General features: G+C 38.0%; 1 protein-coding gene across 3 annotated transcripts in view; it reads left to right on the top strand.

Annotated features, from left to right (window-relative positions):
• The window catches only part of CCDC91 (coiled-coil domain containing 91), a 117,290-nt gene that overhangs the window by 14,615 nt on the left and 87,751 nt on the right, over nt 1-14,924 (top strand). For 2 of the 3 annotated variants that reach the window (XM_008630810.2, XM_017730537.1), the window contains exons 2-4: nt 9,313-9,355; nt 9,452-9,530; nt 14,505-14,662. In XM_008630810.2, coding sequence (XP_008629032.1) covers nt 9,326-9,355; nt 9,452-9,530; nt 14,505-14,662 — 267 coding nt within the window. In that variant the 5' untranslated portion in view covers nt 9,313-9,325. Of the gene's footprint in view, nt 1-9,310; nt 9,356-9,451; nt 9,531-14,504; nt 14,663-14,924 lie in introns of all 3 variants that reach the window. The other variant, XM_017730536.1, reaches the window with a different exon arrangement.

Raw genomic sequence — 14,924 nt, 5'->3', positions numbered from 1 at the left:
CCTTTCATGTTCCTCTTTTGAGGTTGGTTCTTCTGTCGTCAGCAAATTCAGTCATAAATGATCTTGGACAGATGTTGGTAATTATTAGTACAGTTCAGCTGAAGAACAATGTCAAAAATGGATTCACTTTTTCTTTTAATGATACTGTTTTGGATCAAACTGAATACATTGAAAAATAGACCATCTGTGGAAGGGGCATTTGGAGGTTTTCTTATCCAAACTGCTGCTTAAAGCAGGTCTGGTTAGAGCACGTGGGTCATGGCCCTGTCCACTTGAATTCTTTGTGATTATCCTCAGGAATGAGGAGTCCACCATGTCTGTGGGCAGCCTGTTCCAATACCTGGTCACCATTTTCACTATTCCAACTTCTGTCCTAAGGGTTTTGTCCTAATCCCAGTGCAGCTCTGAGAACAGCCTGGCTCTGTCTTTCAGAAGACTGCGTCCAATTTATGGGTTCCAGTAAAATGAGAATACTTTAAGTATGAGAGTTATTAGTCTACTATAGTCACTTTTTCTCAGGCATTTGTGGGACCCATGGTGTCTGATATTTGTGACCTAATTAGCAGATGACAAGTCAGGCTTTTCTCACCTTTTTTTTTTTTTTTCTTTAGAATACAAACTGAATTCCAGGCCTTCTGATTGTCATTAGTCTCAATCAGGGTTCAGAGATTGCTGTTCTGGACTTGATGTTGATTAATTATAGGTATTGCCTGGCTGTGCTAAACAGGAATGTTTAATTCCAGTTTAATTCAAGGTACTTTCTGAGATTTCTTTTTGGAGGTGGATGGGGAGAAGGCCTGGTGAGAAGAGAGGGATTTCCTCCAAAGCACAGTATGTTTGAATTATATCAACTTCGCCAGACTTCTCACAGAAGTTTATGTACATTTTGTAAAAATGTGTGGCTTTTGAAGTAAAAAGGTATTTGTGAAAGAGAAAGCTTAGAGAGGGCCATTAGAGAAATGTAAAAACTAGTTAACTGTGTGATCCTTTATTTTTATAAAGCAAAAACTAGCTTTTCCATGTTCTGGTCACAATAAACCAATTATGGTGAAGACTGAAGGTCTAAGAAGGTGAAGACTGAAGATCTAACTCTTGAGTTACTGAAGCTGTTAGAATTAAATCTTGGCAAAGATAGGTTCTGCAGATACTGAAATATGCTGAATAATACCGTATTTTAATACTTCCTCTGGAGTAGGTAAGGTATTATTTGAAATTTGAAATCATCTTTGAATTTCTAGAGAGAAGAAGTTGGTATTTTTTAAATAGATGATTGTCAAAGTTGGGGGAAATTTCAGAGAACATGGGTTTCCTGGTTTTCTCTGTTAGTTTCTTTTAGGATATAGTTGAGTAATTGACAGTTCTTGAATATGTTTTCCACACAAGGCAGTGGTGGTGTGGTTTTTTTTTTTTTTCCCCCTCCTATGTCATAAGTGAATTTGAAAACCAGTACCTGCCTTCTCTGTAGGAGCTCTCATTTTCCTTTTGTGGATAAAACTGGAACTCTTGATTTCTTTTTTGTGTAGCTGTGTCTGAGCTACGGAAGTGAAATGGACTTGGAATTTTCACTTTATTGCTTTTTCTTGCTTTGCTCACTGTTTATAAAAGCTAAAAGTATATGCTGAAGAAGAGTGCCCTCAAATTCTAAACCACAAATTTTTGTGGAATTTATTTTGTAGATTATCTTAATACCAGTTTTTGTGGAGTTTCTGACGGGTTTTTTTATACTAGTTCAGTACCTTGAAGATGAGAATATTATTTCTAATGATTATTCAAATTTCTTTTGTAAAGGCTATATGAAGCTAAAGAAAAAGGTGTATTTTTTAGTGGTTTTTTATATATGGTTCTTTGTTCTTCTAAAAATGCTTTTGCAGTGGGAAAGGCAGTTATGGAAGTCTTACAGATTGTGTAAGATGGTCTTGTTACATTAAGCTGTTACAAATGCTACAACTTTTCTGGTATTGTTTTGTACTTAGAGCATTGGTATGTGAAAGTAGAATTATTTCAAAATTACTAATGGTAGGTGTGGAACATCACATCATAGGATATAGAATCTTACATGCTTCTTGCAGGATCTGGATCTTTTACTTCAGGGGGTGTCTCCTGAGAAAAGGACTGAGTGGTAAAAATGGTTTTGTTATTGATTTTTCTCTCTCTCTCTTTCTCTCTCTCTCTTTCTCTCTCTCTCTTTCTCTCTCTCTCTCTTTCTCTTTCTAATAATTCTTAGATTCACTGAAGGAATTGATAGAAGAATTTTAGATATTGCCATTTGGTTTACAAATTCTGTTCTGTGTAAATCAATCCTTGACTTTTATTGTCACATTCCTTAATGTGCTGTTCTCATCCCTAAGTATTGAAACCTGGAGATTGTCCAGAATAAATGGATCAATGGATAGACCAGAAGGGTGAATAGAAGAGAAAATTCCCTGGGTATTTGCCCCAGTGCTTGACTGCTGCTGCTTGTTCAACTAAAGTCTCAGTCCTTGCAGATACTCTAAACTTGACTGTGTGTGGCGTTAAGCAATGCCTGAGCTGGCCTTGCTTTCAGATTGGGTTGCATCAGTTGTCCTGAGAGACTTTGCAAACTAAACTGAGATTCCTTTAATGTTGTGCTGCTTTATTTGGGCTGTGGAAGAAAATTCGTTACAATTGACCAGGCTTTCATTTTTCTTAAAAGTACCAGAGATTTGAGTGTAATCGATGGTAATATAAGCAACTACTGCTATGAAATAGGTGGGTTTGCATCTGCTGACTTTTTTTGGGTTGTTGGTTTGTTTTTTTGTTTTTTTTTTTTATTAGAAAGGTCTTAATATTATTAGAATTTAGTAAGTGTTTATTAAGTCAGTACTGGCATTGAAATCATAGAATAATTTAGGTTGGAAAAGACCTTTAGGATCATGGAGTCCAACCATTAACCTCCCACTGCCAAGGCCACCCCTGAACCACGGCCCCAAGTGCCACATCTACGCATCTTTTAAATACCTCCAGGGACTGTGATTGAACCACGTGCCTGAGCAGCCTGTACCAATGCTTGACAACTCTTTTGGTGAAGAAATCTTCCCTAATATCCAATCTAAACCTCCCCTGGCACAGCATGAGGCCATTTCCTCTTCTGCTATCACTTTGTACATCAGAGAAGAGCCTGCCCCCCACCTGGCTGCACCCTCCTGTCAGGGAGTGATAGAGACTGATAATATCCCCCTGAGCCTCCTTTTCTCCAGGCTAAATGAACCAGCCTCAGTTTCCAGGGAAGAATAGAATTGCTCTGGCACATTCTGTGTTGTCTTCTTTTTCCCCATAACCTTGAAGTATCCTAATTCACTGTGTGTGTGGGCAGGCTTCTGTCCCCTGTTGAAATGAAGTTTCTAACAGCCCTGTCGCTGTGCCTTTCACTCTGGGAGCTGACCAGCACTCTGCCTCCTGGCAGGGGAGGTTTCCCACATGTCTCTTTTTGTGATGGAATCCACACTGGAATGTGATGGAGAACACTGGCATTTTGGTGATGCCTGGTTTTCACTGTCTTATGATGGGGTAGGACACACAGCATGCAGAAATGTTAAGGTGGTTTTTCTTCTTTAGGAAATTTTACAGATGCTCTAACTATATTTTCGTTTCCATTATGCTGTGCATTCATATTCTGGTCTTTCTTGGGCTAGGTATCCTTTGGGATATGTGTATTCTGTAATAAAAATTTTCCAATATATGGCTTAGTAGCTATTACAAGTTTTTAAGATGCCACATGCTTATCCTCAGCTGTAATTGGTGTAGATCAGGAGAAAAGTCTGTATCAGCTGGGTAAAAGAAGAAAGTTTGTTCCTGTTTTAAAATTTGTTGAGAAGTGCTTGGAGTTTTGATGAAAGAGCCGTGGGGAAAAGGGCATGTGTGTTGCTTCCAGGTGGCTGGGGATGGTCAACCCAGAGTGCCACAACCTTCCTAGAGAGAGTGTCCTGCAAGGAACAGCTCTTCCAGGGGCAATGGCAAGCCTCCCTGGGCAGCAGGTGATTTCACCAAGTGTAGTGATTTCTCAGCTACAAGTGATTCCAGCTCTTGTGATTCAGCTCGTTGTGAAATCACCCAAGGCGAACTCGGGAACAGAGAGACAGGAGCCTCGTATAGCAGTTCCACAGAGGTGGCTTTTATTGTCCAGCAGCCCCTGTGAAGGGGAGGCCAGGGACAAGAACTCCCTGTTGAGGGGCAGAAACAGGGCGCTTTTATGGGAAAGGCAGGGGTTGGGGTAGAAACCAGCTAGCCAACTGGGTACAGGCTATTACCATAGAGAAACAAGGCCTGCTGGGGGTGGTTCACTTTCTCACCATGACCCAGAGGAAGGTTGCTTATCTCTGGGGAAAGTCTTTTTGCCCTCAGGCCTCTCTGCTCCAAGGGAGTGCAGAGGGCTCTTGTGCCAAGGGCTCCCAGCCCTCCACACATGTGAGCTGGTTAGATCTTGGTGATACTGAAATTTAGCATTTGCCCTGGTCTTTATCACAGAGGTATTGCCAGTGTATGTGCTTTCTAAATTACTACTTTTTAATGTTGTTTTATTGGGGATTTTTTTTTTTTTTTTTTTTTAATAAATCTCATACTTATCTAGGGTAGACTTTTTGGAGGCTGTAGTTTTGGCCAAAGATTTATTCTTCAAATGCTGTGGTCTATGCTATGCCCAGTGAAGAAACAGATAATAAGCCTGTCCTGATTGAACACATTGGATGAGGCATTTAGGAAGCACAAGAATGGAAGTAAAACTGGTACGTTGTCAGAGATAGGAGTTACCCACCCCTGGGGTTTGCCAGAAATACAAATGCAGCAGCCCCACCCTCAGCCAGCTTCATGCACATCATTCTGACAAAACAAACAGCAATACGCTCTGCCAGTTTTTCCCTTAAAATGTACAAAATCCAGCCTCAAACTCAAACTTGCAGGCCAGGTTATACAGCAGTCACTTGGTTGTACCTGGCAAAATCTGTTCTCTATTACCTGGATAAATTTAGATTATCAAGTAATGGATCAGGACTTGAATAATTTGGATTCTCACTAACCAGAGGTGGATGTGAATGAGGAATTCTTCCTAATTCGCCGTTTGGTCTTTCCACCACTTATGCCTTTTGGATGTGAAGGATACCAGGATTTCTGGTGGGATTACAACTTTCTTTCTCCCCCTAACTGTTGGAATGGGGAAGAGGGGCTTTTTTTCCCAGCTTATATTTTTCTGCCATATTCCTTGGGAATGGCTCTTGATCTTCCTGTGTATAAAGACATGATTTTGGTGTGTCTGTTAGGTAAGTGCATTTCACAAAGTTCTCATGACCTGTTTTGAGCTGCTGGCCAGGCTTGGTGACTGCATTTGGCACAGAAAAGCTTGTGAGCTTCTCAGATGTGCCCATCAATCTGAATAAATTCATCATGCAGCCTTACCAGCCATGCAGCAGAGAGTCTTGAGCAGCCTCATCTGAAATGCAGTGTTGACCCTGCTTTGAGCAGGAGCTTGGGTTGGATGACCTGCTGGTCTGAATTTTGGCAGAAGTTATTGTTCCTTTTGGTGGATACAAACTTGTTGATAAAACCTACTCAAAATTCAGTGGCTTGCGTATTCGTTGTCCATGGAAAGTTTCCTTCTTTCCAAGGAGTGTGACTGGAGAGCGTCTCAAGCCTTTTAGGACATGACTGTCTGAGAACTGTAATGTTTTGGAAATGACCTGGGCTGGGTGACCTACTGTGTCTTTTCCAACCATAATTTCTATGACTCTGTAATTTTGAGGTTGACTTCTTGTTGCCCAATTTTACAGTTACTTAATTCCAGTATCGGGCATATTTCAAGAGACCACATTTAGTCATGGTAAGACTGTGTGGGTTGTTTTGTCTTTTTCTGTTATTTTTCAAATCCTGAAGATTGTCAGCACTTAATGTATTCTTTCCTATTCCAGTGCCACAAATAATGTTCCTATCCTGTGAGGAAAGAAAAGTCTGATTCCCCATTTTGGAATAGATGGTTGCTTAAAAGAACTTGCTCCCAAATTTGTTACAGTTCTAAGGAGAGGAGTTAGGCTAGTTCTGTTATTTATTTGTACCAGAAATGCATTTCCATCATGAGAATAAGGGGTAGAATTGAGAAAATATGTATTTGGTCATATTTTCAGCATTGTTATCAGTTACATTTTTAATGAATTATTAATAATTTTTTTTTAGAGCTAAATGAGCATGTATTTTGAGGACTGTGAAAGTCTCCTATTTCTTTTTCTAAACAGTTCCTATAACATTGGTGTGGCCGTTTTCCCTTCTCCCTGCAGAAGGCTCCCTTTTTATGCAAGAAGAGATCGTATTTTGGGAAAGACATCTCCTAATAAGAACTCTTGCACCAACACTCTTTGAAAAGAACCACATCCTTTGAGTTTCTGAAGTGCCTTACCTTAGCATCCTCAGGATTTATTCCATCCTTTCTATCCTAATCTGCCGCTTGCATATTTGTGACACATGCTGAGTTTGCCAGTTTCTGGTATTTTTAGGTTTTTGTTTGTCCACAGCAAACAAAGCATGGAAACAAATCAGAATTTCATTTTGAAAGAGAGGTGCATGTATGTGTATGAATATATGTTATACACACCCAAAGAGCAAACAGGCCTAGCTGGGGGAGAATCACTTAGCCTGGAATTCCTGTGGGGTCTCGGAAGAACTGGAAATTGGAGGATTAACAGCTAGGTGTGAAAACACCATTGGTACTACAGAGACTTGCTTGGAGTTTGTTTATCTTTTATTCCATTGGAGTGATATGTGGAACAATTCATAAATTAATCATGCTGTTACAGCCACAAAATGTCTGTGTTTAAAATTTTATGGAGTGAAGGTAATCTTAGGTCAAAATAGTCCTGGGATTGTTACCAGACTTAAAAAACTCTATATGAAATGCAATAAAAAATATGATGGATTCAATAACAGGTTGCTCTCCAGTTTTGCTTCTGCCCTACATTCTTTTTCTGTATCAAAAGTTCTGTTTTATTTATGCATAGTTTCTTATAAATGTTCTTGTAGCAGAAATGGAAATCCTCAGATGTTTTCCTTACAGGGCCTTCTGTCTTTACTGCCTCAGGTCAGTGTTGTATTTGAAGAGAAATCAAAGTAGTTAATCACTTCTTAGAACATGATTTTTCATATTTTCTATTTTTGTTTGCCTTTTATTTTTTTTAAGAGCCTCTCCATTTTAGCATGCCTTTCCAAAATTGCTTTAATTCCTGTTGAACTCCTCTGAACTTGTTCCAGTTTGTGTTTTTAAAATACAGTGCTGAGTGTACTTTGCCTGGTTGAGACATAACCAGTTCTGAGATGATGGGAATAACGTCTCTTGCACTTTGTGGAGAAAATCTGCTTTGAAGGAACTTTGTGTAGAGCCTTTAAGACCTGTTGATGTGATACAGAGTGTGTAGATGAAATACCTTTCTAAAGGCTCACTTTCTCCAGCTGGCTGCTCTGCCTGCTACCTGAAACACTGTGTTTTGCAGTGATGGTGTCAATCACCAGTCTGGTTTGGGTGGTTTTTCCCAGAATGTGGCATGAATAATGTGACATTCTCCATTTGTGCTGCCTGCGTCGGCAGTCCTGTGCTGTCCGCACAACCTCCCTCCATTGTTTGTGCACACGTGCTGTATTCTTGAGCTATGTAGTAAAGCTCTGAATGTTGATAGAATGCATGAATGTTTGACCAATTAACCTTAGCATTGATGGCAAAAATACCTAACTACCTTCTTTCTCTCTTGGAAAATGAACCAGCACAAAACCCAGCTGACACAAAGCCAACAAAACCCCTCATAGTCCCTAAAAAGATACTTAATTCTTCCACCATATGTGAATATTGAACAATACTTTAATTTAAACGAGTATTTCTTCTTACACTGTGACAGTGATGATTTGTCATCAAATCATAGAACGGTATGGGTTGGAAGGGACCTTAAAGATCACCCAGTCCCACAGCAGGGACACCTTCCACTATCCCAGGTTGCTCAGAGCCCCATCCAACCTGGCCTTCAACATTTTCAGGGATGGGGCAGCCACTGCTGCTCTGGGCAACCTGTGCCAGGGCCTCAGCACCCTCACAGGGAACAATTTCATCCTAACATCCAACCTAACCCTACTCTCTTGTAAATAGTCACTTTCCATCTTTTCTGCAGTAATAAAAGTTTATCCAGCCTATAGACTGTTTTAACTGAAATCAATTAGCCTTATAAACATTTTAACAGTCTATAGAGACCGTAAAGGTTTTTTGGATCGTCCTTCATTTACGTATCAGAATTATAGATACATATTTTGCTAAATACATTATACTTTTCTTTCAACAGCTTTGAAAATCTTGAGTTACTTTCATTAGCTGAGTAACTTAGCCTGCATTTTTTTAAAAGGAACTGCAATTTAACTATAAATATATCCAAATGCCACAGAATTCAGGGCTACAAGTCAAAAATGCTGATCAGTTTGTAAAATCTTAATCAGCCCCTCCATGAAACCTAGGGACGGACCTCTGTGGTAGCAGAAAAATTTCCAGAAATTCACCACAGTCTTTTTCCAAGCTGCAGTTTGTTCTGCTGTTGCCAGACAGCTAAAAAGAGATGGGAAAAGCAGGAAATCTTTTTGGATTTAATCACAGTGCTGATTTGGAAAAGCAACTTAACAATGGAAAATATTTTTTATACTTTAAATCATAAACACAAAACTATACAATTTCCATGGTAGATCATGACTTAAGTAAGATAGATTGTTTTCCTTATGAGTGAAGATAACCCTTCATTTTGGAATCTGGTCATCAGAAATCCTATTCCCACGACATATTTATGTATTCATATGTTTATTTTTAATATATATATCCAGACCAGGTTACTTGATGGTTGTAGTACCATTTGTTGAGGTATGGGGGCCTGTTTGCTATGCCTGAGATCTTTAAGTATAACTTTGAAGGTAATATCTTTCTATTTTCCCCTATGAGAAAGCTTTCCCGGCATTTTTACTTTCATGTTGAACGATGTTGATGGGCAGTGCTTATGTTTTCCCCTGAGGTTATTCAGATTCCGTTGTAAAATACCCACTTTTTTGTATTTAACTCGATGAATAAAGAAGTGCTTCTTAAGCAAGACCTTGCAGTTCTCGCCCTTGCATCCTCTGTGTGAAAACGTCCTTATTTAGGTCCATTGTTCTGTTGTAGGACTTAAAAATGATGGAGATTTCAGGTAGGCTGTGGAGATGAGACTGGAGGGAAGGACTGATTGCTCATTTCTGAGTGAGTGGGGGATGAGGTTATGAAAATGTTTTAAAATCAAGATTTCTTTTGTGTTCTAGTGCCTACTGAAAGATGGATGATGATGACTTTGGAGGATTTGAGGTATGTTATTTGGATTGCTTTGCTTTGAAATTTAACTATTTTCAACTATTTTATGGACTTTTGTAAAATATGTAACAATTTCTTTTTTGTTTCCAGGCAGCAGAGAGTTATGAGTTTGGAAATGGTGAAAAGCAGACCACATCTCCTGCTATTGCTTGGGCAGCATTTCCTACAGGTATTGACAGAATCACTGTAAAAAATCTTAATATTTTATTGCTGTCCTTAGTATTCACTGTAACAGTTAGTGCTTAGAAGGGTGTGTACAATAAAACAATACACAATAAAAGACTAGCCAGAGGTCAAAACTTGGGAAGCTCTACTTCTCAAAGTTAAACTTTATTGAGGAATGAAAGAGAAATTCAGTTTATACAGTTGAAAAGGAATGGAGCTTCATCATTCAAAGGATATTCTTTACTTTTGAGTGTGGAAGATCTGTTGCAAATTGTGGGAAAACAGAAAAAGTAGCCTGTGAAGAAGTCTTCTACTTCTTTTGAGGAAAAGGGCAGGGATGAGAATGATCTTTTTTTACTTAAGCCATTTATAAAGTTGAAAATTATATTACGTATTATTTATCTCAAGCAGAAGCAGAAACATTAGGGAACTATTTTATTAATTTATATAAAGGCCTGGTGCCTGTCTGGATTTTAAGAAATTGATAGAAGTGTATTGATAAATATATATTGTCAGTAGAACTGAAAGATTATGGAGGTGTTTTGTTGTGGTCTAGATTTCACTCTTTTCACAAAAAGAAACATCACTTTTGCAGCATCAGGGGAAAAAAAAAACAACAACAACCCATATTGTATTGTTAAGCAGAAAAAATTATGCAAAATAAGGCAGGTTTTTTTCTCCATATAATCTCTCTATAAATCATGTTCTTAAAATGTTTTTATTAATTTATTTCTGGCTTTCATCATTCATGTTACAGAATAATTAGTTTTATTTGTCATCGAAACAGAGGAAAACAAATACTAAGGAAACTAGATTTTTCCAAATAACTTTATTATTCATCTTGTCATTTTGACTGATATCCAAAATTACTGCTTAAATTCAGTAGTATGTCTGAATGTGTTTAATAAATTAAATCCAGTATAGCTGTGCAGTGTCTGTCAGTGAAGTGCAATTAAAATCCTGTAAGGTGTGTAGTATTGAAATTATTTGTACATAACAGAGAAGTTTTTCGTATGATTTTAAGTGACACAGAAGTCCTAGGGTAGGTTATACCAAGGTATTTTAAGTATTTCAAAATCAAAAGTAAACTCCTGTATTCTGAATATTTTATTACTGTAAAATCTTTACATGACTTTTTCATGCAAATGTTGCTGTGAATAAATTAGTTTATTGCAATAGGCAAGATTTTGATAGTTTTGGTCAAGTGCTTCTTAGGCATTGACTGGTAAATTGATGTTTTTAGTAGCAGAAATAACTGAATTTTCTGCCCAAAGTTATCTACATATAGGAGGCTCTTTTCTTTACCCTAGAAATTACTCTGTAAGGCTTGCTGAAAAATTCAAATATATTGTGGTGCTGTTGAGGTGATCTTGATAAATTTGGGGGGTGATACCATTATCTACACCCATGATTTGATTAACTTTCCAGAGGAGGAGTTACTCATCTCATAAATTTCCTACGTATCTGATGTTTGTAAGTTATAAAACAAAACACTAAAGCCTGTGGCCATATTTTACAGTGTGCAGACAGAATTCAGAAATTATTTCTAAGGCCTCAATGGTGATTTTAGTTCAGTTTTGCCCTTGAAATTGATCTTGGGCTTCTTATTATCTTTCTGATAGTATGGGCCACATGGCCTTAGATTTAAAACGTTAGGATGGTAGATGTAATTACTTTTCTTCTAGAAGAGTTTGCCTTTGGAAGAATAAAATGTGGGGAAGAGCTTTGTGCTGTGAGTTATCAGAAATCATCTTGAGGGTACAATGGAGTGGTTTTTCCCCACTGCTAACACAAATTCAGTCTTAAACTTTCTACCTGAATGTTACTTGTAATTGAAAATGTTCAGGGATACAGCTTTCAGTGTATACAGTATAATTTAAAGTGTGCTTGAATTTTAATATCAAGACAAGGGGAGTTGAGGAAGGAAATTTAATTTTTTTTGGGGGGGGGTGGGGAGGGTAATTTTAACAGCTGAAACCTACATGAAGGGGAAATGTGCTACAAGTAGTTTGCAACATTCTACAAGAATATGTCAAATTATGATTATACAGTCTTTTGCTCAGAGCCCTACTGACATATCACTTTTAATTGCTGGATAGAGGTAACATCCAATTAGAAAATATTACCCATGTGGTACATTTGTTATTCAGTGTCCTCATGCTGAAACTCAGTACAAAGGATAAGGCTCAATGGAATGTTGATTTAACAGTTCACGTTCATCTACTTGGTTTTGTTTTCAGAATTTCTGATCCCCCAGGGATTTTAATAATTGTTTGAGCTTCATTACTATAGCATAGAGACACAGAATTTTCCTTGCATTAGCAAGATTGCAGGCTGTCCCTGATCTCTGCTTCTCTTAGCAAAGTGCATGGTTCTGGCAGTTCTTACATACAAACCTATGATAGAATATTCTTAATATTGGGAAGCCAGGGCTTCAGAAATTAGTAGATACTTTTTAAGTACAGTTCTGGCAATAAATTGCATCTGCATCTCATTTCAGCCTTCTTGGTCTTAGGACTTTTGGTATACCTGTAATTGAGTGCCTGCTTCTTTTCTTTATGGTGCTGGAGCTCTGATCAATGAACAGTAAATTTATTTGGAATTTCATCAAGACTATCAGACTTAGCCTGTTAGAGTCAGGTCAGGTAGTTCTATCAGAGGCAAGTTTTTGTTTCATGGGTTGTGAAACTGTTCCTGAATGATTTTTGGGTTCTCTTTTTAAGCGAATTTTGAGCTGAACTAAAATGCAATTTCACCAGTATATACACAAGAGGAATGAATTAAGAGAGCTTGAATTGCAGACATAGCATGTGTAATTCTAGGAATGTCTAATTTATGAATCTTTAACATTGCTGAAAAGTGAAAAGAAGGTTTTGCAAAAAAGATGTTTGAATGATACCTTGGATAGTTGCCACCTTTTCTTGTCTTCTGCAAGGTCATGTGTTTAGCTGAAAAATTTAAACCACAATGTTCAGAAGTGCTCACCAGTTGTTGCTCCTCATTTCCTAGGTTTCATTTTGACAACTTCAGAAGTGGGGATTTTGTTTCTGGTTAGGGGTTTTTTTTCCCCTTCAAGATGCTAAGCATTTATTACTATAATTAGAAAAACTGAAAGCTCCACCTGATTGTAGAAGATTCCATGTAAAACTCTACTACCTGAATAATGGAGTTTTATTTCTAGGATTGGACACCCCAAAATAAGTGAATACCTAAAGCTCTAATCTCAGTGAGTCTACATGAGTCTCACATTCCTCCTATGTGCCCAGTCTCAGTGGCTGCTTTTACTTTTGTGATAAATGATTTATGTGTGAGCTGTGCCTGTGCTATGGCGATGCTCACCAGAGGCTGAACACTCACATCACAAGGATCATGTTCAGTTTTTCCATTTGAGTTGGCAGTTTTAGTAAGAGAACCACTTGTCTGCTCAGTCAGAAATTGCCTGGTACATTATTTTAGCTGGTTTTCCGTCAGGTGGAAATTGATTTAAAGTGAGACTCAGGGTATTAAGGGATAGTATAAAGCAGAGACTTTAATGTTTGTTTAGATGCAAAAAGATCATCTTCTATAGATGCAAAAAGATCATCATCTATGTCACTTCACTGCTGCTCGAACTGACAGAGTAGGTAATTGTTAGAGGAAGCTGCCTTTGAAAGCAGACATTTGGAATGGGAGTTTTATGTTAAGGTGCATAAAAGAAAGCCAAAAAAGTCCCATTTCCGGTTCTGGAGAAGAGTTAACTATTAAAATGCAGTTACCCAAACTGGTTGCTGTTCTGTTTGTACTCTCCTCTAGGCTTTTCAGACAAGTTTCCATTTTCTGCTGAGCTATGATTTTTTTTTTTTCTATATTTTTGTCCACATCCGAATCTACTATCACTGCAATTATCCTACTGATATTTTTCTGCCTTATGGTCTATTTTCTGTCTTCTTTTTGTTCAATGAGGTTTGCATGTTCTTCTATGTTATACCTGAATCCTAGAACTGAGAGCTGAAGAAGATGGGACAGAGAGTGCCTGGATTCAAGGATTAGTGTGTCCTTTTGAATGCCTTGAGGCCAGTTGTACACACTGGTTTGTGCTGAGTACTTGTGCAGTATTAAACAGTGATACCCAGAGGCTGAGCCTTGCTCCAGGCTAGTGGCATCTTTTACATGTTGCCAGAGTTGTAGTAATGATGTGAGCTGCTTTTTCTGAAACAACTGGATGTGCTTTTTTTGCCTATTGCAAAGACACACCTGGAGCTGACCGTGTCAAAGCTTGAAGGACTTTGCTGGTCAATTAAAAATGTATGCAATACTTCCTCTTTTCCTTTATTTTTATTTAGTTTGTTTAGTTTATGTCTTTTTTAAAAACAAGATTTTCTGTTGTGCCAGGTTGGTAGTGCTGATCCACTGTTCAGGGCTTTTATGGCATAACTGGAATTTGGTATGGAAGCGCTCTCAGTCTGGTGTTAATTCCACTTAAGTTTTATTAGCTAGACAGTTAATTTATTTTGTTGTCTTTTTATCTCTTATAAAATATAAAGCTACTTTATTACGTGTGTTGGCAAACTGTTTGTATGTGGCTTCTAAGACAGCTGTGGATTTTTTTAACTTAAAAATGTATAAAACTTGGGAAATTACAAGTAAAGTTTTCCAGTTGACTGAAACTGATTAAAGATCATGCTGAAGCTGAGAGGTTTCGTGAATCAAAAGAGACAGAGTTGAAAGTGATAGTTTTGAGAGCTGTTGTCTTGTAAAACCTCTGTGTAAGTTAAGTGTCTCAATTTATTGTGGCTACAATTTTGAATGTCCCCCAGTTGATACTACTGAAAAACAGGCACTTTGTGTGGAATTACTCTTCATTGCAATTGGATTATAAGAGATGCATAACCTTACATTAGTGTGACTAGACTTGTGATGGGTTTTGCTAGGCATGGACTCCAGAAACAGAATTAATTTTTGGATGGTTCTTCATATTGTGTGTGTTTTCTGTTTCTAGTACCTGAAGTCCATAGATCTCCTGATGTTCTCCTGGAGCACTCTGTGCCTTCTTCCTGCCTGCTTCCTTCTGACCCCTTCATTTTATCAAGTGATAATGTGGCAGCAGCTATTCAAACAGGCAAGAGTGGGATAAATCCAGCTGTTCTTGAAGAACAGGTAAACCCACAATTTTTGAGCTTCAGTGTGGGAGCTCAATGTATTAAAATATCAGTGTTGCATCTTTTCCGTGCACATTTAAGTTGAAATGCTTTTTAAGGGCAAAAGGTCCTTGGATTTATGTGATGCAGACTTCGAAGTAAAATGATTTTTAAAAGTGTTTATGAAACCTAGAACTGATAGAAACCATACTGCTTTGATATGAACTGCAAGAGAGGTAAGTGCATTAGAGTTATTAAAAGTTAAAGGCATGCTGATGGTG

The sequence above is a fragment of the Corvus brachyrhynchos genome, unplaced genomic scaffold (assembly GCF_000691975.1).
Source record: "Corvus brachyrhynchos isolate BGI_N302 unplaced genomic scaffold, ASM69197v1 scaffold523, whole genome shotgun sequence".
Taxonomy (NCBI): Eukaryota; Metazoa; Chordata; class Aves; order Passeriformes; family Corvidae; genus Corvus; species Corvus brachyrhynchos.
The sequence above is the reverse complement of the archived record's forward strand: the minus strand, read 5'-3'. Positions and strand labels throughout refer to the sequence as shown.